The sequence below is a fragment of the Dermacentor variabilis genome, chromosome 4 (genome assembly GCF_050947875.1).
Source record: "Dermacentor variabilis isolate Ectoservices chromosome 4, ASM5094787v1, whole genome shotgun sequence".
Lineage (NCBI taxonomy): Eukaryota > Metazoa > Arthropoda > Arachnida > Ixodida > Ixodidae > Dermacentor > Dermacentor variabilis.
Window position 1 is genome coordinate 137,418,933 of NC_134571.1, and position 24,846 is coordinate 137,443,778.

General features: G+C 46.8%; 1 protein-coding gene across 1 annotated transcript in view; it reads right to left on the reverse strand.

The window, feature by feature from the left end:
- Positions 1-10,705: 10,705 nt before the first annotated feature.
- LOC142578350 (phospholipid-transporting ATPase ABCA3-like) overlaps positions 10,706-24,846 on the reverse strand; it is a 107,301-nt gene continuing 93,160 nt past the window's right edge. The window contains exons 22-27 of the mRNA XM_075687747.1: positions 23,813-24,166; positions 22,693-22,851; positions 20,836-21,017; positions 18,788-18,961; positions 14,370-14,592; positions 10,706-10,970 (exon numbers count right to left, since the gene is read on the reverse strand). Coding sequence (XP_075543862.1) covers positions 10,728-10,970; positions 14,370-14,592; positions 18,788-18,961; positions 20,836-21,017; positions 22,693-22,851; positions 23,813-24,166 — 1,335 coding nt within the window. The 3' untranslated portion in view covers positions 10,706-10,727. The remainder of the gene's footprint in view (positions 10,971-14,369; positions 14,593-18,787; positions 18,962-20,835; positions 21,018-22,692; positions 22,852-23,812; positions 24,167-24,846) is intronic.

Here is a 24,846-nt window from a genome sequence, read left to right on the forward strand (position 1 = left end):
TCAACTATAACGCAACGGTTATTTTTTTCTTTCTTTAATACATGGAATACCACAAACGCAAGCAGAACACACAAAAATTCAAAAGCACTGCCGTCCATGCTAGGAAGTACCTGAAAATCAGGTAAGTATACAAATGGATGCAGCATCGCCATCAAATATGTTGGCTGCATCTAAGCGGCATCCACACTCCTTGCACGGGCTCCAGACTCCCGGTAAAACAATCTAGCAGATGCAGTGCTTTCAGCTTGCCTATCACACATCCTGCTCGGCAAGATGCTGTGCAAAGGCCACGGAGCCCAATCATATCGTAATTTCTTTCCCCTTTGTGTTTAAAGCAGCACTTTTTTTCGCCTACAATTCCATAGTTAGAAATGAACACGGCAGCGCCGGTGCTGCGGGCACGGCGGCGCATAGAAGCAAGCCTGCGAAGACGAAGTGATGCTTAACGACGTGGCCTGCTGCGTTATTTCGACCAGCGAGCCAGTACTTATCACCTCTGGCATCACTGCGGCTGCGCAAGTTTACTTCGATGCGTGACCGCGCTCACAGCACTGGCGCAGCACGGACCGGGGCCACGCGCAGCCGTACGTGTTCCCGCTAACTGTGATTAACATAGTACCAATGCAAAGTCTCTCACGTTTATGCTTAGGCCTGATTCACACAGCCGTCATCCGCTCAGTACCGTCATCGTCACGGCACCGGCGTCCGTCTGGAAAGAGCGCTTCCTGCCTGTGCCCCCTTAGCAACGGGACGCCAGCGACGTCGACAACATCGTCCAGTGTCGATGGCGTCTTATCTTAACACGAAAGCGTGAAATGTCCCCTAAACCACCCAGAGGTCGAAATTTAGTTGCGCTATTGCAGCTGTGCACTAGTCTGCAACGAACACGCATCCGCGATAATTTTTCGAAATGGTGCCGCAATGGCGGAGTTACACGCGTTTGATGGTCGAAACTGGGCCCTCGCTCGCTTCGCTCTTTCCTTCGCTGCTCTCCGTTCATCGGCTGGTCTCCTCCTCAGCAAGTGCCCCTCCAAATGTGACGTGTCATACGTAACGTCCAACCAACGCGCTTTTCCAACGCTGTCCACTTCCCGTTACCGCGATTCCGCACTTCTTGGTTACCCGCGGTTGCTGCCGTGCCGGCCCGTGCTACTGCGAAGCCTGCCCTTGTGGACTCTGTGTCGTCCGCACGTCTAGAAAGGCTCGCCAATATAATGGATCTGTACGGTGACACGCTGTGCTCAAGCACCTGCGCTGGAGATGAACAGCCGCCGTCACCACCTTCCCCAGATCGCGGTGATGATGTGGGTTGGTACGTTGAGGCGGCGTGCTAGGCTTTCCGCGAGATCGGCAACCAAACAGAAGGGGAGCTATACAAGTGAGCAAAATATGCGTTCAGTACAACATTACTAGGTCAACTCACTGAAACAGCTCCAAGGCACTCAAGCCAGCCATTGCGCAGGACGTCATCATGAGGCAGCCGGTTCCACGTCGTTTTGTTTTTTCCACTCGGAGCTCTTGCAGCCAAGCACCGCACACGGATGCTTTCTAGCCAACGCAAGATAATGTCGAACCCTTTCCGCATGGCTAATCAGACCGCAAAGCACAACTGCGTTGGAAAGCGAGCGATTCGACTCTTGCGTTGCGGGCCGTAGTTACCGCTTCGCAAAGTGCGCACAATTGAGCAACACGACGAAGAGCAGGGATCCCGCGTACCTGCTGGCAGACTAACCGGAAGTCGTAGGTTCTAGTTCGACCAATCGACAGTCTGCTCCTGGTGACATCACCAGATGCACCCTGGTGACGTCACGGCAAGCGCTGGTTATACCGGAAAGGCCCAGAAAGCAGCGCACGATTCTTTTTAGTTTGTTTCTTTCTTTTTTTTTTTTGTGCCGAGCCCGCAGCGCGTAGCGCTGTAGCGTATGGCGTCGTTGATCGTGACGGCATTCTGAACGCGATGCTCGTGTTTACTTGAAATGTTTAAAAAATATCGGAGGGCACTGTGTTGCAGAACATATGGAGTTGAAGAGAAGTTTATTTCAACAAACTTCTTAACAAAATACATGTGCACTTGATTTGTGTTTAGAAAAGTTTATTTCAACAAGAGACGATACGAACACTGAGTCGCAATCATGGCACAGTTCCAGCAAGACGATAACATGTGAAAAAACGAAGCATTGTTACACGGCACGTTTTCAAAGTAATGTCCAAGTCTTCACTCGCTAGCATATAATCACATACACCTACGGAAAGGCGCAGTTAAATGATGTTACATATATACAGTCCATCAAAGTATATACAATCACGCATACCGAACCAAGCAGGCCCTCCGTGTAACGCAGAGACGTTGCTGAACTAATTGAATTTCTCAAAGTAAAATGTGTAAGAAAAATCGAAAAGTACGACTTACACGCAACCTACAGACATGATAGCACCGGAGTGTAATTTGAATATACGAGAAAACATATTTCTGTTACGTGGACACTCAAACACAAACCTCTTCGTTCGCACAAATCCTATCAGTCATAAAGCGGCAAGCCCGATTCCCTGCAACACCATTCAAATGCGCTCGCCTCCGCGTATACGCGTTCCACGTAAGAGGACGCTTTTCTACCAGAAATCTCCCCCCCCCCCTCCTTCGTGCATAGCGTTCATTACCAGCGTTACCCGGTAAACATTACGGCTACATAAGCTGCAGTTGCCGGGAAGCGTGAGAAGTTTAAGAAGCTTCTCACGCTCTCAGAAGTTTAAGAAGTTAAGAAGTTGAGAAGCTTAAGCGCCCTCCAAACTTTGAAAGAGAAACCGACGAAGAAACGTCTGCTCACGGCGCTGATGCCGTAACGGTGGGCGGGACGGAGATAATGACGGCTGTGTGAATGGGGCCTTATCAGTTACATCGCTGTCTAGACATTAACCCCTTGAAGGTCAAGCTTTTTCGAGAAATTCCTTTCGCCAGGATCCCATATGTTGAGTACACCTGTAACTTCTTCAAGGTGACCTGTTTAGAAAAAAAAAACGAGCAAATGATTTTTAGGTGATATTAAAGCGACACATTTTTTTTTTACGTGTGCAGTCTTACATGGCTTATCTTTAAATACGTAGGTAAACTAACAAATATCTTTTATTTTCGCGAATGTACTCAAGTGCACACATTTTCTTTCGTTCCATAACTTCGACAGAACCAGAGCCCGTTACATTTCTTCTTGTTCAGGTTCGTTTTTCATTTTGTCATGTGTCGCGACAAAGGTGTTAAGCGAAGATGGCAGTGCGGCGACTTCCAAGCCACGTCAAACTCAATAATCAAGAGCCATAACAGTGCAAATAAAATAAAGTAGATTAGAGAAAGTGGCTCCAGTGACCAACGGCCACAGCGAACGCGAGGCATGCTCTGTGAGCGCCGGAAGCGAACTCAGCTGTGCGCGCCCGTCAGAAGAAACGAAACCAGTGAAAAACTTACAGTAGTCAATTGTTGGATCGCCGGACGCGATATTATCACCTCTCGGGCGTCTCAAAAATAATTAACCGTCACTTAAGTATTCTTACGCGATTTGAATGCAAAAACATTTGAATTTGATTTGAATGCGTACTCTACGCTTGTTCGTTCCAAGGTAGAGTACGCATCCATTATTTGGAATCCGCATCAGACCTATCTGATCGATCAGCTCGAAGCATTACAAAATAAAGCAGCAAGATATATCACAAAAAAATACTCGCGAAACTACAGTGTTACGGACATCAAGGAATCACTTTCATTGCCCTCTCTTCAAAAGCGCCGACTAATAACATTGTTATCACATTTTCACGCGCTTTATCATAGTAGATCCCCGTTCCGCGAATCTTACATCAATGCGGCTCATACTATTTTTCAGCGTTTTGATCACCCATTTAAAGTGCAACCTCTTTTTGCTCGCACTAATCTGTACCGTCATTCACCATTACTTTTGGCAATATATCATTGGAATAGACTACCGAGGGACATTGTATCTGCCATTAACCATGATATTTTTGTTAAGAAGTTGAAGGTTTTCCTAAATGTGTGATTATTTCTGTGTTGAGTGCCTACTTGCGTATGTTATTCTTTCTGTATATAATTATGTCACTGTCACTGTATCTTACCAATGTTCTTTTTCTACACGTTTCCAATTGTAACTGGCTCCCCCCCCCCCTATGTAATGCCCGAATGGGCCCTTAGGGTATATGAATAAATAAAGCCTCTAAGCACGGTGGTTGGTAACAACCGCCGTGGTTGCTTAGTGTCTTTCTTGTTGCGTTGCTAAGCACGTAGTCGTGGGACCAAATCCTGGCCGTAGCCGTCGCATTTCGACGGCGGCGAAATGCAAAAACGCCCGTGTCCCGTGCATTGGGGGGCACGTTTTAAAAACCCCAGGTGGTCAAAATTAACCCGGAGTCGCCCACTACGGCGTGCCTCATAATCAGATCGCGGTTTTCGCACGTATGTACCCCAAAATCCAATCTAATTAACTGGTTACGTCAATGATACGCGACGTCATACATTGTCACGTGCCATTCGTAACTCTACAACATCCACCTTGCTGAAATGTGTGCCGACCTTAATCCATCTTAACACAATTGAAACCACTTCAATCCACCTTGCTCTAATTTGTACCAACGTTAATCCAACTTGATCTAATCTATACCGATCTTAATTCCCCTTAATCCACTTTAATCCACTTCAATTCACCTTCACGCACTTCACATCAATTAACTTTACTCCACCTTAAGTCACTCTAATTTGTTTTAAATGTAATTCACTTTACGTCACTCTAATTCACTTTAATTCACATTAATTACCCATAAGTACTGAGTGAAGTTACACCTTTTACTATCTTCTGGATTACCACTGATGTCATACAATACACTGATGACGTAACATGGATTTTTGGTGCCGCTTGTTGCGGGCAGCGCCGGCTTTCCTGCCTCGGGGGACACGAAATGCTTTCGCATCAAATAGGCGCACGCGCGGCGCCGGTTTCCGAGCGCCCGCCTGTAAACTAAGTAGTCGCACGCATACGGGAAGGCCATGCGGGTCAACACACTGCAGCAACACCTTGTGTGATAAGGAACGAGATAAGAGATTAGCTTTCTTGACGCTCGTAACTTTGAACTACACCGTTCGGAATGCCGAATATGAAGGAAGCTGGGAACGGGTGGCAGGAAACCATAAGTACATGAGAGTGGCTTTTCGGGCTAGTTGGTACATGGTTATACTAGGAGAATGCCAGCAAAATTGAGAGTAGAAAAAAATCAGGAGGCAGAAATAGACAAAGATACAGGAAGATGGCTGCGCTAACAACTGAACTTCATTTATGTGAATGTTTGCGCCCCAACGAATTTTTGCTTGCCCTTGATGACTGCCACCACCGGTATTGCCACTTTGCCCTACTTATGGTTTTACTAGGAGAATGCCAGTAAACTTGAGAGTAGAAAAAATCAGGAGACAGAAAGAGAAAAAGAGGAAGGTGGCTGGAATAGCAACTGAACTTCATTTATGAAAACGACGTCCCCCAAGTCCGTACTGAACATGCGCAGGCCCGACAAAACAAAAACACGGTCAACACCTTATCTGTACACATCTACAGTTATCAAGAAATAAAAGCTCTTTGTTGGTTAGGAACATAGATGGCGCGCTTACACACTTCTCGGGGCCAAGCTTACAGATGCGATAGATTTCAATCAGCTCTCTTTCCTGCTGAGTCTTAGCCTTCGCCAAGATTGAAACGTCACTGAAGATAGGGTTACAACCGCACTCTTTATAATGCAGCGGAAGATTACCTCCTGTGCCTGTGGGTATTAGATTTGCATGCTCACGCATGCGATCATTGAAGCGGCGACCGGTTTGTCCTATGTAGTCTCTAACACATTTCAAAGGAATACTGTACACTACACATGTGTCGCACGTGCGGTGCTTCACGACATGCTTGGTATTGCACGTACTCTTTCGCGAACTGTGCTGCGAGACCCTAATGCAAAGTTTTGCAAGCTTACACGGCGCAGAACAAACAAAAATGACGTCGTTTTTTGCCGCAACCTTTCTCAATCTATGTGAAATGCCATTTACATACGGCATAACCACCAAATACTTTTTTATTTTGTCTCGCACTTCGCCATGCCCCCTGTTCTTCATTTTCGAACATTTGTACACAGATTCCGCCGCTGCAGTGATTACAGTCTTTGGATAGCCTGCCGCTAACAGTCTCCGTTTTTGCTGGGCGGCACTGCTTTGTATTAGATGCGTACAACTCTTTTCCACCGCATTCGACAAGCACAAAGAGGCTATGCCACGCTTGACCAGTTTCGAGTGAGCGGATTGGTACGGTAGCAACGTCTTTTTAGTTCTTGGACTATAAGCCCAGCAAATGTGACCTTGAGTGTGAAAGGCTAGAGTCAAATCTAAAAACCTGATGGAATTTTCTTGCGGTGCCTCGTGGGTGAAAATAAGATGCCGAGAGTAATACTGAAAAGCTGATAAAATACTGCAAATGATATCAGTGAGGCAATCACTTCGTCTGATATATAAGAGAACCAGGAAATCGTCAACATACCTAAACACCCGGGCAACACGGTAATCGGTAATGGCGTCTGACATAGACTTGTCGAATTTCACTAAGAGAATACCGCACAGTACCGGCGCAACACTTGACCGTATACATATACCATTCTTCTGTAAAAACATCTTGCCATCTAATTTAACAAAAGTTGCCGACAAGTAAAAAGATAACAGTTCCATAAGATTCTCAGTCGAGAGGCCACAACTACCTTGAAAAGAAGTCTCTCCTTAGCATTCAATAGCTTCCCGCACTGCCACAGAAAGTTCACCATGCGGCTTAGAATAATACGACATGTGCGACACGTACACGTGCGACAGATGTGTAGTGTACAATATTCCTTTGAAATGTGGTAGAGATTACGTAGGACAAACCGGTCGCTGCGTGAATGATCGCATGCGTGAGCATGCAAATGTAATGCCCACAGGCACAGGAGGTAATCTTCCGCTGCACTGTAAGGAGTGCGGTTGTAACCCTATCTTCAGTGACGTTTTAGTCTTGGCGAAGGCTAAGACTCAGCAGGAAAGAGAGCTGATTGAAGCCTATCGCATCTATAAACTTGGCCCCAGTAAGTGCGTAAGCGCGCCATCTGTGTTCCTAACCAACGAAGAGCTTTTATTTCTTGATAACTGTAGACGTGTATAGATAAGGTGTTGACCGTGTTTTTGTTGTGCCTGCGCATGTTCAGTACGGACTTGGGGGACGTCGTTTTCATGAATGAAGTTCAGTTGTTAGTCCAGCCACCTTCCTGTCTCTTTGTCTATTTCTGCCTCCTAATTTTTTTCTGCTCTCAAGTTTGCTGGCATTCTCCTAGTATAGCCATGTACCAACTAGACCGACAAGCCACTCTCATGAACTCATTTTCTTGTTCCTTGGGCTCTTTCCTACATCGTTTTCCTTCTCCAATCCGTACTAACGTGTGTGTGGACGGCATAGTTTACTACACGATCAAAGCACGACACCTTTCCAAGTGCATCAGGAATGGTGTTCCACCCGATGATGTGATCGCGCTATTCAGAACGCTTCCGCCATCGGAGGGACACTGGAAGAGGATTTCGAAGATTCAAATTTCGGAGACATGGAGACAAGTCAGGCACTCACAAGATTGGCTGAGGTTGACGTGCCTTCAAGGTCAAGATTGCCGTTTGCGACCAGCTCTGTTGCGTCAACACATCCACCGAGCTGGATTATTTGTTGAAGCCTTCTGGCGTGACGTGATTCGTTATGTTCCGAAGCGGAGCAAGTTAAGCCCGGGTACTGGACGCGTGATCTACCTCGACAACGCTTCGGTTCCAGCTGGAGTGCACGACCTGCTGGTCAAAGGACCCAAGTTCGCCTTGGCACCGAGCTTGCGTGGTCACCAGCTTCTAGCCACTGTCCGGGAGATATCACGAAAAGCACATTTCGAGGAGAAGGAAAGGTGCTTATCCGAGGGTATTGAACAACTCCAGAATTCAGGACCTTCTCGTGGTCCCTCGGAAAAGCTCATGCGGCCTGTTGTACGTTTCTTCACTGACAATGACCTTGGAATTCTGGAGTCTGATAAGGAAGGTGGGTATGTGTCCTCCCGAATAATTTGTTCATTAAGAAAGCCAAAGAAATTTTGAACAAAAACTTCAAGGCTGTGTGCGTAAAACCAGAAAAAGGGAAAAGAAGTGCTTTGGAGCTGCTAAAGAGGCTTAACCTGGAGTTGTTAGAAAAGACTATTAAGAAGAGCAAGGGTGATGTACTTTCCGCGTTTTTCACTGTAAAAACGCACAAGCCTGACTACCCTATGAGAACCATAGTGACAGAAGAAGGCTCATGGCAGAAGCCTGTTGGAAGGTTCTTGCAACGCTCCTTGAATAACCTTGCCTCTGAGGACACATTCGGCATGGACAGTTCAAACGTAGTGATCGACGTTTTGCGATCGGGAGTGTTAACAGCGAACACGGCATTTTCTGTGGACATTGAAAAACTGTATTATTCTATCCCGCATGGTGAACATTTTGTGGCAGTGCGGGAAGCTATTGAATGCCAAGGAGAGACTTCTTTTCAAGGTAGTTGTGGCTTCTCGACTGAGAATGTTATGGAACGATTATCTTTTTACTTGTCGGTAACTTTTGTTAAATTATATGGCAGGATGTTTAGGGTCAAGCGTTGCGCCGGTACTGTGCGGTATTTTCTTAGCAAAATTCGACAAGTCTCTGTCAGACGCCATTACCGATTACCGTGTTGCCTGGGTGTTTAGGTATGTTGACGATTTCCTGCTTCTCTTAAATATCAGACGAAGTGATTGCCTCACTGATATCATTTGCAGCATTTTATCAGCTTTATAGCATTGCTCTCGACATCGTAGTTTCGCCCACGAGGCACCGCAAGAAAATTCCATCAGGTTTTTAAAGTTGACTCTAACCTTTCACACTCAAGGTCACATTTGCTGGGCTTATAGTCCAAGAACTAAAAAGACGTTGCTACAGTACCAATCCGCTCACTCGAAACTGGTCAAGCGTGGCATAGCCTCTTTGTGCTTGTCGAATGCGGTGGAAAAGAGTTGTACGCATCTAATGCAAGAGAGTGCCGCCCAGCAAGAAAGGAGACTGTTAGCAGCAGGCCATCCAAAGACTTTGACCACTGCAGTGGCTGAATCTGTGTACAAGTGTTTGAAAATGAAAAACAGGGGAATCGCGAAGTGCGAGACAAAATAAAAAATAAATTGGTGGTTATGCCATATGTAAATGGCATTTCACATAGATTGAAAGAGATGGCGGCAAAAAACGACGTCAGTTTGGTTTGTTCTGCGCCGTGTAAGCTTGCAAAACTTTGCATTAGGGTCTCGCAGCACAGTTCGCGAAAGAGTACGTGCAATACCAAGCATGTCGTGAAGCACCGCACGTGCGACACATGTGTACTGTGCAGTATTCCTTTGAAATGTGCTAGAGATTACATAGGGCAAACCGGTCGCCGCTTGAATGATCGCATGCGTGAGCATGCAAATCTAATACCCACAGGCACAGGAGGTAATCTTCCGCTGCATTATAAAGAGTGTGGTCGTAACCCTATCTTCAGTGACGTTTCAATCTTAACGAAGGCTAAGACTCAGCAGGAAAGAGAGCTGATTGAAGCCTATCGCATCTATAAACTTGGCCCCGTGAAGTGTGTAAGCGCGCCATCTGTGTTCCTAACCAACAAAGAGCTTTTATTTCTTGATAACTGTAGACGTGTACAGATAAGGTGTTGACCGTGTTTTTGTTTTGTCGGGCCTGCGCATGTTCAGTACGGACTTGGGGGACGTCGTTTTCATAAATGAAGTTCAGTTGTTATTCCAGCCACCTTCCTCTTTTTCTCTTTCTGCCTCCCGATTTTTTTCTACTCTCAAGTTTGCTGGCATTCTCCTCGTAAAACCATAAGTAGGGCAAAGTGGAAATACCGGTACTGGCAGTCATCAAGGGCAAGCAAAAATTCGTTGGGGCGCGAACATTCACATGGGAACGGATTGTCAGCGTATAGCTGTCTAGGCTGCATACGTGGGCTGGTTCCACTAGTTGTACCACATGGGCTGCATACCTTATTAAATATGGCAACACGCTATGCCGATATTACTTAGTTTTGGAAGTTGTCGCAGTGCTTGAAGCCTGCTTCACCTCCGCCGCGCATCGCCCCGGTATTGCACTATCTCCGGGACCGGCCCACGCAATCCTGTCCACGCGCCACGACACGGACGTAAGCCGGCCCAAGTGTCTCCCCCCCCCCTTCCACCCCGGGCAAGGGCGAGAAGCATACGGGGCTAAAGGTAAACAGCGTCGCTGTAAAAATTATTCTGCTTTAAAGAACTTCCTTAGAAATATTATGTGAGATTTCAGCACCTCCGGAGTGACACTTGGCTGCACTTCGTTTTGAAAAAGCGCGATTTTCCAGACGTTTTGTCACCGACGTTCGAGTATGGCCGTGGCCACATATTGCCATTGTCGTACGTGTGTGGGATGGTAATGGCTCCAACCAACGTAGTGTATTACTATGTTGTATACAAATGGGTGTGTTTCATATGTGGCTTACGAATGAATGAATGAATGAATGAATGAATGAATGAATGAATGAATGAATGAATGAATGAATGAATGAATGAATGAATGCACCGTGTGGATTTATTAGCGGTGCGAATTACGCGCTACGAACAGCGCGCTAGATGCCCAGCGTGGTGGCCATGGTGTGTCCCACCACTGGAGCATGCTGCTCTTGTGCGGCGGCTGCGGCGGCCGCCGCCTCGCTGGCCTCCTTGCGAATAATGCTGAGGAAGAGCTGCTCCAGTGATGTGTCCGAGATGTAGAAGTCCTGGAGCTTGAAGCGCTTCTTGATGCGCGCCATGCGGGCGAACATCTCGCTCCAAGGAATTTCCACACGGGACATGCGGAACTCCAGCACCCCCTGAAAAAGTCAGTGGCAGCAACAGATGCCAAGTGTGGCTGTTGTAGACTAGCTGCGAATATGCGTAATAAAAAAAATGGTTCATAGCTAAGCACGTTCGAGCACTTGTCGCCCTTCGTATCTAAATGACTTGATCCCAATGTTCCCTGTGTGCATTGTTGACCACGTACGAAGAAAAACCTAGAAGGCCACTCAACAAACTGATACCAATAAAATTAAATTCTAGGATTTCGTGTGCCGAAACCACGATATAACTGTGCCTGATTTAACGTCCATCAGTGCAAGGTACAATGGCGTTTTTTCTGCAAACCACTTCCGCGAGGCGAAACTTATTACACATGTCACAGGTGCCACGAGAGTTCGGAATGACGTGTTCCTGAAGAGCAATCGCTGCAAACTCATTCGTTTCAAGTGAGATCACTTGAGATGAGTTTAGAAGGCTAGCCTCAAAAACAAAACGCCGAGGACAGGGCTCTGGGCTCGAGTGAAACGGGTTCATATTCGACCATACTGTACCCCGATACGTTAAGGTGTCATGGCTAGGTCGTTCAACATTGCCCAAAGCGCTGAATTAAGAGTTGTAAAAAATTGAAAAACAGGTTGCTGTCATGAAAGAACTCCCGAAGTATGTACAATACCATTCTTAAGGACGCGAATAAACTCAACAGGGCAAAGCCTTAGAAAGCGATGCAGTGCAATTCAAATTTCGAAGTCCTATAGGCTCAGTTGCCCGTATGAATAAAATGAAACAGATGTTCCCGTGTCAGCACCTCTTTCATTGAGAATATGTGAGTGGGGCCAGAAAATTAAATGTTTTATGTGAATTCAGCACTTGGACGTATACTGAATTTTTATTTCAGTCGTATCGCATCGGCGATTTCTTCTTCATATTAACGCGTTAGCCTGAAGGGCCCCGTGCCGGAGGAAATCCGGTGTCGGCGTTGGACGTCGCTTCGGCAAAAAGAATTTCGAACCAAATTCCGAACCACGCATACGCAACCGCTCTTCTACCACCAAAGCTGCGCATTCATTGTCTTTCATTCTTCACAATGTTATTCCTCGCAATTCTGAGAACGGCAGCCCACAAATAAATCTAATAAAAAAAAACACCGACAGCGCATATCCTTCATATTAGCTCTTCTCAGTCTGAAATATTAAAAGTGCGAAACAATAACAGGAGATCGAGCCATACAAAAGGTCGCGTTTCTAAAGAAAAAACAAAAGCTTGTCTTCGTGCATAGCGTTCGCGGCCAGCCTTTCCCGGTAAACGTTACGGTTACATAGGCTGCAGCTGCCGGGAAGCATGAAAAGTAGTAAGGGGTCTTTGAATGCTATCGCATTTCACTCTTAAAGGCGAAACTTAAACGTCTTCCTTTTTTTTTTTTACCGATGCATCAAGCAGTCATCAAGACCAATGTGTCCCGCAGGGTTGGTATATGGCGACAAAACTAAAATATTGGTACGGAGTGCTCTCATATCCCTCTATGTTTCCTATATACAGTGCAATCTTTTGTTTCGGGCGCCTTTTTCTTTTTTTTTTAATGCCTACAGTATTTGCCCCAGCAACGTCGCTACATATACAGTATCTACCGGTTCGGACGTCATTTTCACGAAAAGACAACGCAATCTTCTCTTAAAATAAACTAAGTACATTAATTTTTTTCCAGTAAATACCTTACGGCACATATGTTTAAATCGCAAAGTTGAAGCGAATCATCAATGAAGTCTAATTCCGTGTTTACACATTTCAAAACGGTCACGTCGCCCGAAATAACTGGCGATATAGAGGGTGTTCTCTTTTTTCTTAGCTGCACCAAATTTTTAAAATTACAGAAATATAAATCATGGTAATGTTATGTTTACCATTCAATTGTACAACGCCGCAGACAGCGAGGAGATAAGGGCCGGACCGGCGGTGACCTCGGAGACCTGACGAAAAGCGGGGGGGGGACAACGACGACATAGACGCTCTTTTTACAGCTTTTTTCGGTTTCAAGGAGCCTGCCAAGGGGGTCTAGTTGTTCGCGCAGCTCCCACATGAAATCCGCCATTCAAAATTTAATCGTTGGGATATGTAGTGTCTAGCATGGGCTCCAAAGTACTCATTTGTTGTAGCCACCTATTGTTGATAATTCGATAGATAATTACTGCAACTGCGCTAATTAGGTACGTATTTGCGCAAATTTCTCTGTATGCAGAGGCTGCCTATCGTTACACTGAAATGGTAAACATAACGTTACCATGATTTGTGTTTTTTTTCTCATTTAAAAAAAATTGGTGCAGCTAAAAAAAGCTCCCTGTATTATTATTTACATTTACTTGATTACGCCCGCTGAACCTCACAGTGCAGTTCGCGATACAACCCCTGTGAGGCTCTATACCGTAAAACTGTTCCAATATGTTTTTTGTTCCATTCTCCTGACGTCAAATTTAGACAACCGCTGACGCAAATATCGGGCGGTGACCCGCACCGTTGCCTGAACAGCCGAATCAAACGCTCTCTTCGTTTATGGGAGGTCACTTTCGTTTGCTTTGAAAACGAATAACATTGCCTACATTGAGCCGTTTTTGCTGCGTAATTAGGTGACAAAATGCGAGGAGCACGCTGAAGTGGCGAGGGATTCGGTGGGGCCGATCCAGTGAACTGAATATAGATAGCCGAATGCAGAGGGTAGTGCCGGCGTCTGCGATTGGTCCGCTTTCCCCTACTTAGCTTGCGGTGGCTGGTCGAAAATCACGGCGGCATGCAACGGAAAGTCAAGACTGCCGCTAAAACGGATACTCAGCAAAGAAGAGTTGGCAGAGCGTCGTCGTAGGCGTGCCGAAAGGGCTCGATAAAGTTATACGGACACTCAAAAAGGTTTATTATACCGAATAAACCTATGCTCCCCGAAAGTGCGAGTAGCCAGTGCCTGACTGATCGGCGGCAGCCATCATCTATTCCTTTCGAAACGGGGCAGTCTTCGCCTATTCACAAAAGAATTCAGTTTTGTTCAGCATATTAATTCATCTTAAGATACGTGCACGTCAATTTTACGCGTCAATTTTCGCGGTTTTGGGACCTTGCGCGACGTACAGGCGAAGTGGGCGCAGCCCAAAATGTTTTGACCTATAGCAGAGTGCTAATCACGAACAGGCGTCGAATCAGAAATATTTTTTTGTCTTATCATGCAGAATCAGTGTGTACACGTTGCATCAGATGGGGAGCGATTGCTGTTTTCGGTAAGCCGCGTGACAGACAGGCGAAGTGGGGGCGGCCCAAACAAGTTTTGGGCATATCGCGAAGGGCTTATTGAAGAATTGGAACAGAAAAGTTTGGAATCGCTTTATGTTACGGCGCCCCAGGTTTAGATGTAGCCAGGGAGCACCTGCCACCCATCACTCCCCCAATGCACACACCTCGTAGGTGTACACCAGCTCGGCTTGAGAGAAGCTCTTAGTGACTGCTTTGCTGACGTCCCGCTGGTACAAAATGTCCTGCTTCCGGTCCGGTAACGTCTTCACCAAGATGGTATAGCCTTTGCCGAACTTCTCCTTGAGGTGTGACAGCGATCCCAGGCACTGCAGCTTGCCCTCGCCCAGAATGGCGATCCGGTTGCACAGGAACTCCACGTCAGACAGGCTGCGTTGTGTGCAATACAAGCTTTTTTCCCACACGATCCCCGCCGCTTAAAGCCAGGCAGCGCTCCATGATATAACTCCGTGATGTTTTGACAAACATGCAGGTTTTCCGAGTGAGTTTGAGCAGAGTAACTACAGTTGGTTGAACACAGCGGAAGGCTATAGCGTGGGATCCGACGGAGAGAAAGGAGGCATGAAAAGTACACAGTCACAGCAATGTCTGAAAGTCAGCGTTATGTCTGTATACTTTGTGAGCCTCTTTTGTCTCCGTAGGTCCCCGCGCTGTAGTCTTCTACTATTTCGCAGTGAATAGTAAACGCGCCATGCTGCGCAGTGGAGATTGGGCGGGAACAACTGCTTTTTTTTTGTTAATGCGAAAGCCTTATTTGGCTCATGATGTAGAAAATCCGGCGGGCTCCCTGAGATGGTACAAGAAGTCACGTGGTCGCAGCCGATCAACGGCAAGCGCCCGCTGCGTGGGAGCTGGGTTCTTTGAAGAACCACCAGTTGGCGCTCACCTCCGCACATCCATCAATCATCATATCATTTCAAAGTTCACCATTTAAAGCTTTTACCGGAAAAAAAATCAGAAGGAAATGTCCCTAATAACAGCGCCGCAGGACCCAATCAAATCCCAACACCGTTATTCCAAAAGGTCTGTCCAAGGAGCAAGGCACTGCTGACCAGCGCCATCGAACAAGCGATTAAGACGAAGAAAATTCCAACAGGATGGCGTGAAAGCAAGATGAGCCTCATCTACAAAGACAACGATGGTAAGGATAGGGCAAGCTCTACAGGACAGTTACAGTAACATCGGTGCTATATAGAATCACAATGCACGCAATAAAATTACAACGGTCGGAATGGCCGGAAACCATTAATGTACTGGGGAAACTACAGAATGGGTTCAGGCCCGCGGCAGACGATTAGAAGATAATGCTTTTGTTCTAGCTCTGTGCACAGAGATTTCAATAGCTCAATTGCTTTATGGATAGCATTTCTAGATAAGGGAGCCTACGACAACGCAAAGAGGGAGCTCTTATGGGATATTCTCAAGCACGAAGGCACAGATGGCGATTTCGTTGAACTGCTGAGGGATATACACAGAAAGAGCCAAGTAAAAGTAGTTGCGTGGGAAGGACGAAATTGTAACGAAACGGTGGAAATTCACTAAAGACTGAAGCAAGGATGTCCTCTGTGTCCATTGTTGCTCACGCTTTATGTTAACATAGACAACTGTAAGACAGTTAATTAGGATTTATCATACACGCGTAATGGACAAATGGCGAAACAGAATGTCCCCACACTGACGTATGCGCACGACATAATGCTAGTGGCGGACAACGCAAGATGTTTAGAGAGAGAGGGTAATATGTGTGTCAACGCAACGACAAATCTAAGCCTTAAGTTTAGCACAGAGAAATTGCGAATTATGATCTTTAATGAAGAAACGAGTAACTACGCTGTGCCGATTGAACAGTAAGTCATACCCATAGTCAAGCAATATAAATACATCGGCGTATACGTAAATGAAAGAGACTTACTCAAGCACTCACCAAGATATTCTCTAAGTAAGAGGGAAGCGGAATGCAGAAATAATGAAACCTAGGGTACTTTGGTGTCCCAATAAATGTGAAGTGGTGCGTGGAATCTGGAAATGCGTCATGATGCCAGTGCTGACGTTCTGAAATGTCGTTCTGTGCCTGAAATCGGATATATTGTTGCGTTTGAAGTTAACCAAAAATTGGTGGGCCGGTTGGCATTGGGAGCCCACGGTAAAACCACAAACAAGGCAGTGCAAGGGACTATCGATTAGACCTAATTTGAAATCAGAGAAGCGCCGAGCAAAATTTGTTTTGAAGACAGACTCAGGAACATGGATCAAAATGACTGGGCTGCTAAAGTGCGCTGCTATCTGTACCTGAAAATCGTGTACACAGAACAGAGGAAGAAGCCAAGAAAGTTGGCAACCAAGTACAGCGTAACTGAAAGTGTAGATAGACAACCAGGAGTAGTCAGAAAGAAAGTGAGAGAAACGGATACATCGAATTAGATGCAAATAATGGAGACAAAAAAGACCATGGAAATTTACAAGAATGAGAAAAAAGAACTTACGGCTTAGAAGGGAAAATCTGTAGGATAACACGAAGGGAAGTGCTTTGCTCTTTGAGGCTCAAGCAGATTGCCTAAGTATAATAAGATGGCGGATCAGATATTCGCAATTAGATGAGGCGTGTGTATGCTGCTGTGACCACTGAGCACATTTTAATGGAATGCGAAGGGATTCACCAGCGAGACAAGTACGTAACGTGCAACTTCCAGAATTGCTTGCATTTAAAGCAGACGGAAGTATCAAGCGGTCAGCAGTTGAGATGCGCAAGACACGTTTAGAGTATTGCTGGAAAAAAATTACCGATGATTACGGTACTCCCTAATGCGAAATGTGACCGCAGCTCTACACGCGTTTCCATTTCGCAATATATTGAGGCAAAGAATTTGAGGGAGGCATGTAGCAAAGTCGGCAATCGTCGAAAATCTTATCTGCTCTTCAAGCGCGTCGGCTTTTACGCACAACTTGTCGATTGTTCCAGTGTAGTCGCTGGTGCCGCTTGACTTCTAGAAAAGACTACGCGATTCGAGTCGTGCATAAAATAAATTTACAAGACAGTTGCAAACCATGACAATCGAAACGAGCGCGAAAGAGACTAAACCAAGAAAACCAAACAAGCGCGAGCGAGAGCTGACGCGAGCGGACGATAGTACGAAACGAGCGGTCCGGCTGAGACAAGATACGAATATGAGAATGGTCATGCAGGACCGCATGAAGCAAGTTTCTCGCGCGCACGTCACTGAAGGGACCACTCTCACTGGCCTTCGCTGTTCACGGCTCGCGTCTTTCATCTGCCGCTTGGCGGCCGCACTTTCATCTTTCGCTGCGCTCTTTCGCTCGGTTACGCCGCCGCGCCGCCGCCGACGCTCGCTGCAGGAACGGGCCATTAAAAGCGGCGCTCTAAAAAGCAGGGAGGAGTCGAACAACGGGACCCATTACAGGCACAGGCATTGGTACAAGGTAGATAGGGAAGAGATGTTTAGAACAATGCTAGAAGTGGGAAAAGCATTGATAACGTACCCGAGTAACTCAAGCAGGCTAGGCCCCGTTTCAGAGGGGGTGCCAATAAATCATCATCGACATCATTATTGCCATCTGCGGCAACGGTGGCGCGGCCGTGCGGGGAGAAGAAAAAAAACCACGGAGCTCGCCTTCGCGCATTCCGTTCGCCGCAGGCGTTTCACTTCTCAGTCAGTAGCTGCGCCCGGTTCCGTTAGACGTCGACGCAAGTACGTGAACGAGGCCGAGGCATCATCGGAGAGACGTCGCAATGATTTCGCTTTCATCCACGTAAGGATACCAAGTAACCTTGATTTTATTATTATTATTATTCTTTTTTACTGCTGATGTGTTTACACGTTCAGTAGCCAAAAAACAGCCGTCCTAATGCATTGTGACCTCTGCGAACACGTCTACTTCGAACTACAACTATGATACTATGACCGGCAGACTAAAAACAGAAAAGAAGCGCGAATTGAGCGAGGGCAAGGCTGATGGCTCGTGTTTGCCCTTTTCCACTCTTACTGACTGCACTAATAGAATTGCGATCCAACTATCCAAGCTTCAAGTTCATTAGAGGTTTACTACGAACAAGTTAGGAACGCCTAAAGCGGCCGCTTTACACAGTATGGCTGTTAGCGCATATGTTCCCCGCAACTTCTTGTTACGCTGTATCAACAGACGCTCCCATCCGTTTTCGTAACAACGAGACCCTTAACAACGGGACTCTTGAAAAGCAATGCGCTGAACGAACGAGCAGGTTCAAGATGGGTTTCGACCTTGCCACGAACAATATAAGTTACTCAACATCAGTTTATCATGCATGCTCGCGTCTCTACACGCAAAATGTCATTCCTACTCTGCGCCTTTGATGGCGCTCTGTCACGCTTAACTGTACAGGTTGAGAACGGCGCATCAGCACAGATTCGCCGACACCGTTCGCGCTGATATCATGACACGAGATGCGCTTTGCATCAACGGTTGGAGATGCCGGTTAGTCTTTTTTAACCGTTCTTGTTTCTGGTACAGCAAACTGACGCGTGCTCTCAAGTGATACCGCGTTCCGTTTGTATAGAGCTCGCCGTACTTATGCGAGCTGAGAACGATGGAGATCTTGGCAAGACGCTGCAGCTCGCCCATGCAGCTGACAATCCGCCGGCGGGCTGTGGCGCCCACTCCCGCGTAAGGCTCGTCGAGAAGAAGCAGAGGTGGCATGCCGATCATGGAGACACACAGCGACAGCTTCCGGCGGTTACCGGCACTGCAAGATGAGCGAACGAATGGAAGTCTTGATTCGGGTGCAGTATGCGTACAGCTTAACTCGGCATCTTACCCGGGCAACCGGTGCTCTGGCACTAACTCAAACACGTGCACATGTCATCTACATACACATAAATATACAGAACAGGCCTGTGCTCCGTGGGATGCGCACTCGAGTAAATAAGACGTTTAAAACGACAAACTCCAGCCTTCCCAAGTGTCTGGGTGCGTAAGCAAACAACAGCGTGAGTACTACTTCTCGGAGTAGATGAACTGGTAACACTTAAGTTTTATAGAAGTGCACCTTTATACGTTCTCGTAGACGACCGACATTCTTTCCATGAATTATGACTTTCTACTCTGAATATTGGTCTTCTCTTTGAATAATCATTCCACTAGGAAAAAATTAATTCCCGGCTTAAAACTTATCGTCAAGCAGATGTTGAATTTTACCCGAGCAAGCAATATAAAACTGTTGGCTCAGGGCAGTAAAATGTAAGGATTCCTGCCGCTTGTTTCCATTATTTTTTTATTATCCATCGTTCACCTCCGACCGATCCCAATGATACATACCCGTGGGCATAGCTCGGTTGTCACCACTGAGAATAAAAGTAATTGCACTGAAATGAAATTTTCGCATTAACAAGACACACGTGGCATGTTACAACATGACGCCTTGTATTGAGGCATATTGTCCTTGAAAATTCAATAACATCAACGCTATCTTCAACGAAACGTAACCAAAATGTCCAACCCTTCGCAGCCCCCTTGCGTTATTCAGGGTTAACACCGTGCTTAACTAACGAATATGAATATGTGCACTTTTGTGAAAGACAGCGTGTTTGAGCAGCACACGACTGGTTAATTTATTAATAAAAGGTTGGAAAATAATGAACAATATTCTTGTAAGCAACCATTAAATAAATTTCTGGTGGCACCGCCGTTGTACATCTGATCTGAGACTGCTTCGTCTGTCGGTTGCCTTCAATGTGGGAGGAATTCACTTCATGAAGTCACAGCGCATACTTAAGTGGACTATTTTCATAAGCTACGAGTACATGGCACAACAAAACCTAATATTTCATTAGCCGATCAACATTTCTTCGCGGTATAACTACATTATTATTCACTTTAGAGTATTTCTCGCTCATGTGGAATTGAGGTCCGCGCAGGTAAAAAGTCGTTCATTAACCAGAAAGTGTTTGTAGAGACAGCTTCAAGACACCCGTCCCCAAAATGTGCTATGAGATGCATTGGCATTCCAAATGCTAGTCTTCTAGAAGCCTTCATACCGCAGTGCTGGTCAGAACTAAGCTAATGACACGTGACTGCAAGGGGAAAAATCGAGGCACTGAGTGACCCGATGGTTCTTAATTCTACGCAAATACACCTCATTTTCATCAATAACTGCTCTGCACCGGCCGATATTGGCTATAAATAAAAGGGAGTAAGCATTTTTAACAACAGTTTATTGCACACATAAAGGCGCAGAAAAAGTCGCTGAGGGTGTTACAGACGTCTGTAAACGTTGTGCACTGTCTGCACATGGAAGCTATTTTTACCTTTCCGCACGTTAGGCCAAGGTTTGAGTCAGGTTAATGAATGGTGAGAAATGTTCGTCTGAATTATCTTGTGCTAGATTAATACGCTCCTACATTACCTGGTGATGCCTATGTTCTAGGGCGTTTTCTTCAAGTCGCCAAAAACTGCAGAGCAGATGACAGGTCCACTACTAGGCGCGAAAAAGCGAAGAATTGTAGCGCCATGATTAGAGTATTTTTTCCCGGGCCTAACCGGTGAACCAGCGAGATACGTCGATTCATGGCGAAAGAGGAAAAAAAAATAAAGTAAAACACCAACACATTTATTCGGTACCTCATTGTGCTGACCAGCTGGTTGGCGGTCTCCTCCAGGCGGAAGATGTCCAGCAATGTGTCCAGGTACTGCTGCGTGAGCTGAACGCCCTTTAGACGCGCAAAGAGCACCAGGGTCTCTACCCCCGTCAGCATATCCAGTAGGCCGTCCTTCTGGGGGCAGTAGCCAATGTACCGTTGAAACTGTCCGAGAGATGCAATAAGTGAAAGGTTAACTTCTTTAGCGAGGCTTGTGGTATTTCAGAACGCGAAAATACCCACAGTCGCAACAGCTGGCCTTGGTTTTCTCGACTTTCACCGCCGTCAACAAACTTTCCGTTGTAATGACAAGAGGAGCTTCAGTTCATGTTTCGGAGTTAAAAGGGCATAAAGTTTACACGTCCCTTTTTAAAATTTTTCACTATACATTGTGCACTTAACAAAGCTTTTGTAAAGTCTCTGATAAATGCTTTACGATCTCCAGGCAGAACAATGCAGTTTTGCCTATCAATATGCCTCGACGTTACTCGGCTACGCGCCCTGCGCATGTATTAAAATGGAGGCGGCCCATGGTTGAACTTTTCTCTGAAGTGCTTAGATTATTGGCGTAGTAGAATAAAGGTACCGCAAAAGGCCCCAGATGTCAATCCGTTATGCGATTCGGGATTACGGCGGCAAGAAGGAGCTTATTTTCCAACCGCCTCCTTCTCAGCATTATCTGCGACCCTCGAGTGACAACTATTTGCAGAAAATGTTCTATTGTTTTACATGCATTTTCACAGAGCAGAATACTCAAGTCAATTCGTAAACCTACAACTTGTCAGGATAGCACATTCGCCTGAGTTTAGAATGGGGCGGCAGGTGCATTTAAGAAATAAATGAATAGGGGTTACCGTGTAGATGGTAGGAGACACTGAAAGTAAGAAGGGCGATGGTTTGAACCGGCAATATGCGGTGTTAAAAAATGGTCTGTCATACACAATGTCAAGATGATTGGCCAGCGAAGCTGTGGTATCACTTCATCTGATATACCAATATGACGCTGCTTTGAACTGGGTCCTGCCGAGCCTGAGCACGACGCCTTGGTGCATATCGACGCTGGTGTTCCTTTCGTCACTCATCGTATTCGCGCTGCCCTTCAAGCGTCCTAACTGTGCGTGGCTTGCTTTGCACAGGAACCGCTGCCTCCTACCTAGCCCAAGCACGGCGCCGTTGCGCATATTGACGTCGCTGTTACCGTCGCCGCTCATCGTGTTCACGCTACTCCCAACTATGCGCGCCCTTTCCATAGCGCTATCAGAATACAAAGGAATTCAGTTGCCATGCGGGATCTTTTTACATATGAAATGGCAGTTACGTCACTCCTTGCTTCGTATGCTACATGTGCCACTTTCCGTCAAATGCAGCGTATGCAGCTTTAATATTGCCGGTAAACACTTGCGGTGAACGCTGTGCGCCGAGGCGAGCTTTCTGGACCTTATTATTTCCTTCCCCCCACGGCCGGCGCTGCTGCTGCCGCGGATGCGCGCGCCATCTGGTGGTGCTACAAAGAACCCAGCGGCGTATGGTGCGCACGCGGTGCGTGCCTCTCGATGCGATTGGTCGACATTTTGCCCGCGGACACGACAAATGCATTGGTGAGTAGAGGTGTACAGCTTCTCTGTAAAATTATTCATGAATGCACGTCTCGTTCGCGAGTTCGTAGCGGGAGAGGGAATGTCAAATACAAGCGATATTTGCAGACTTTGCAGTCAACTTACAAAAGTATTAACCGACGCAATGCACTCATTACAGCTCGGTAGTCAGCGATGGCAACTCCTGACTATATTGAAATACACGTAACAAAGTCTTGTTGCGTTGTATAGCAGCACGCTCTTGCCTCTCTTATGTTGTTGACGAGTGACCAAGGGCCGATATAGGCATCGCCATAGTGCGGCAGAATGTCGCCGGTGAGGATGCGGACCGTCGTGGTCTTGCCCACGCCGTTGACGCCAAGCAGACCAAAACATTCGCCTCGGGCCACCGTGAAGCTGAGGCCCTGCACACGCGATCGCACACAGCAGAAGACAGTCGGTTCACGTGAGGCATAAATTTAAAAGAGGGCCCTTTGGTCAATATGGTAGAGCCCAAGGCACGGTGTTCTGAACAGTCATGAGGTGGTCTTAAGGTTGAAACCACATCAGCCAAGTAAAAAAGAAACAAGACAGGTAAGGCAAATTGATGCAGTGTGAAATGAATACGTGGTGATTTGTATATCTTTAGTTTGCGCCTTTAGGCAATTACCAAAGAGCTACTATTAACGCTGATGAAACTTCCCAGGAGCAATTCGACAATTAGTTCAGACACAACTTCACCCGACTTTTTACTGCTTTGTTTTGAGCGTTTACCGTCCCATATGAACGCATCTGTATTCGGGACGCCCACCGACGCCGCCGCGAGGGGACGCTAAGGTGGGCGCTAAGGCGCGGCCTCGAAAGACGACGAAAACAAAGTTGGGCGGCGCCGGCTCGAAGAGCAGGCAGGGCACGCGCAGCGATGGTGAGAAGCCTGCTACGCTGGTCCTCTTGTTCTGGCGTACCGCTGTGACACCTCGGTTCCCGACAGTGGTGACCCAGACGTTGCTTAGTTTAAAAGCATCGTATTATGATTTTGACAAGCTTTTGGCAACCTCTAAACATTTACCACGCCCCAAAAGCACGGTAGACAAGCGTACTTAGGAAGTAAGCAATCATTCTCTAGCAGTCCAGCAGAAGCTGGCTTGCAGCCGTGCTGCTATATGCGTCAGCTAAGTACGCCCCAGGGACAATGCCCCATTGTCCCCGTCCGCAAGGTGCTGTTTTCGGCTCATAGTGTACAGCTACTCGATATTTTCATTAGACAAATGGCACTTCCCTGAAAGCGTGGCACGCGAGTGTTCCGGCTCATACGACAATTTGTTCAATTATACACTTCAAGCCGTACACTCATCCGTCACACACAATCACTACGTGAATACTCACCTGCAGCACCGGATTGGGTTCGACGTACCCGTACGTCTTATGCAGGCGCTGCACAATTAACATTCGTTCTGTGTCGGCGACTGGCGCTTCCGCTTTGGCTAAGCCGGCGGCCGCCGCTGCCCTTTTGTGAGCGACTGGCACCTGCGTGTTGGCTAAGCTGACCGTCGCTGATCTTGTGCGAGCCAGTGGCGCCGGTCCGTCAGCCGGCACCGGTTTCGCGTCGGCGACCGGAGCCTGTTTGTGCGGTAAGCCGGATTCCGCCAGTTTTGTGTCACCGCCTCGCGCCCGTTCCTTGACCAAGGCGGCCACCAAGCGCTCTTCCTCCACAACGTCCAGGTCCGCATCCTTGAAGGACTGCAAACGGCGATGCCGCTCGTTAGCACGCAATTTCCATCAGTGAGCAAACCACGCGTGAAAACTTTCTAAAACGCCTTGACCTTCCTACAACAGTATAGGTGAACATTGTTTTCGACAATGTTCATTTTCGGGGATAGCCATAGAGCGTTTCGAAAGTTCTATTAGGTTCCCCAAAGCTGTTGCTTGTTTCACTATTTTCTTCATTCTTTTTTGTAGTTAGCGAAAGAATTGGTACACAACAATCACCTTGGGGGTGGAAGATGACCGAGCACCGCACAGGTTTCAAAATCGTATAGTGTACCAGTTCATTTTTTTTTCGAAGCTTCAAGCTTCGCTAATGCTAGCTAGGACACCCAAAGATAACATCAGCCAAGGGCTACGCTGAAAAAGTTCTGCATCGTCGGTTATTTATAGATTCCCTGTTCATGATTGTGGCTTCCAAAAAGAACAACCAGTAGAGGATCTCCGAGGTTGACTCATAGACTACACGAGCGATAGCAAGCAATTCCACTGCCTCGCATACGATCCACTACATCGGCTACGCAGTGATGTTCCTAGACCTAATACAGGCATCTCCACACAATTACACAGCGGCAGCATAGCGCAGCCCTGACATTTTGTGTAATGAATTCTGCACTCCACCATGCCTTCTTACAATTCGTGCCAATGGTCTGCCA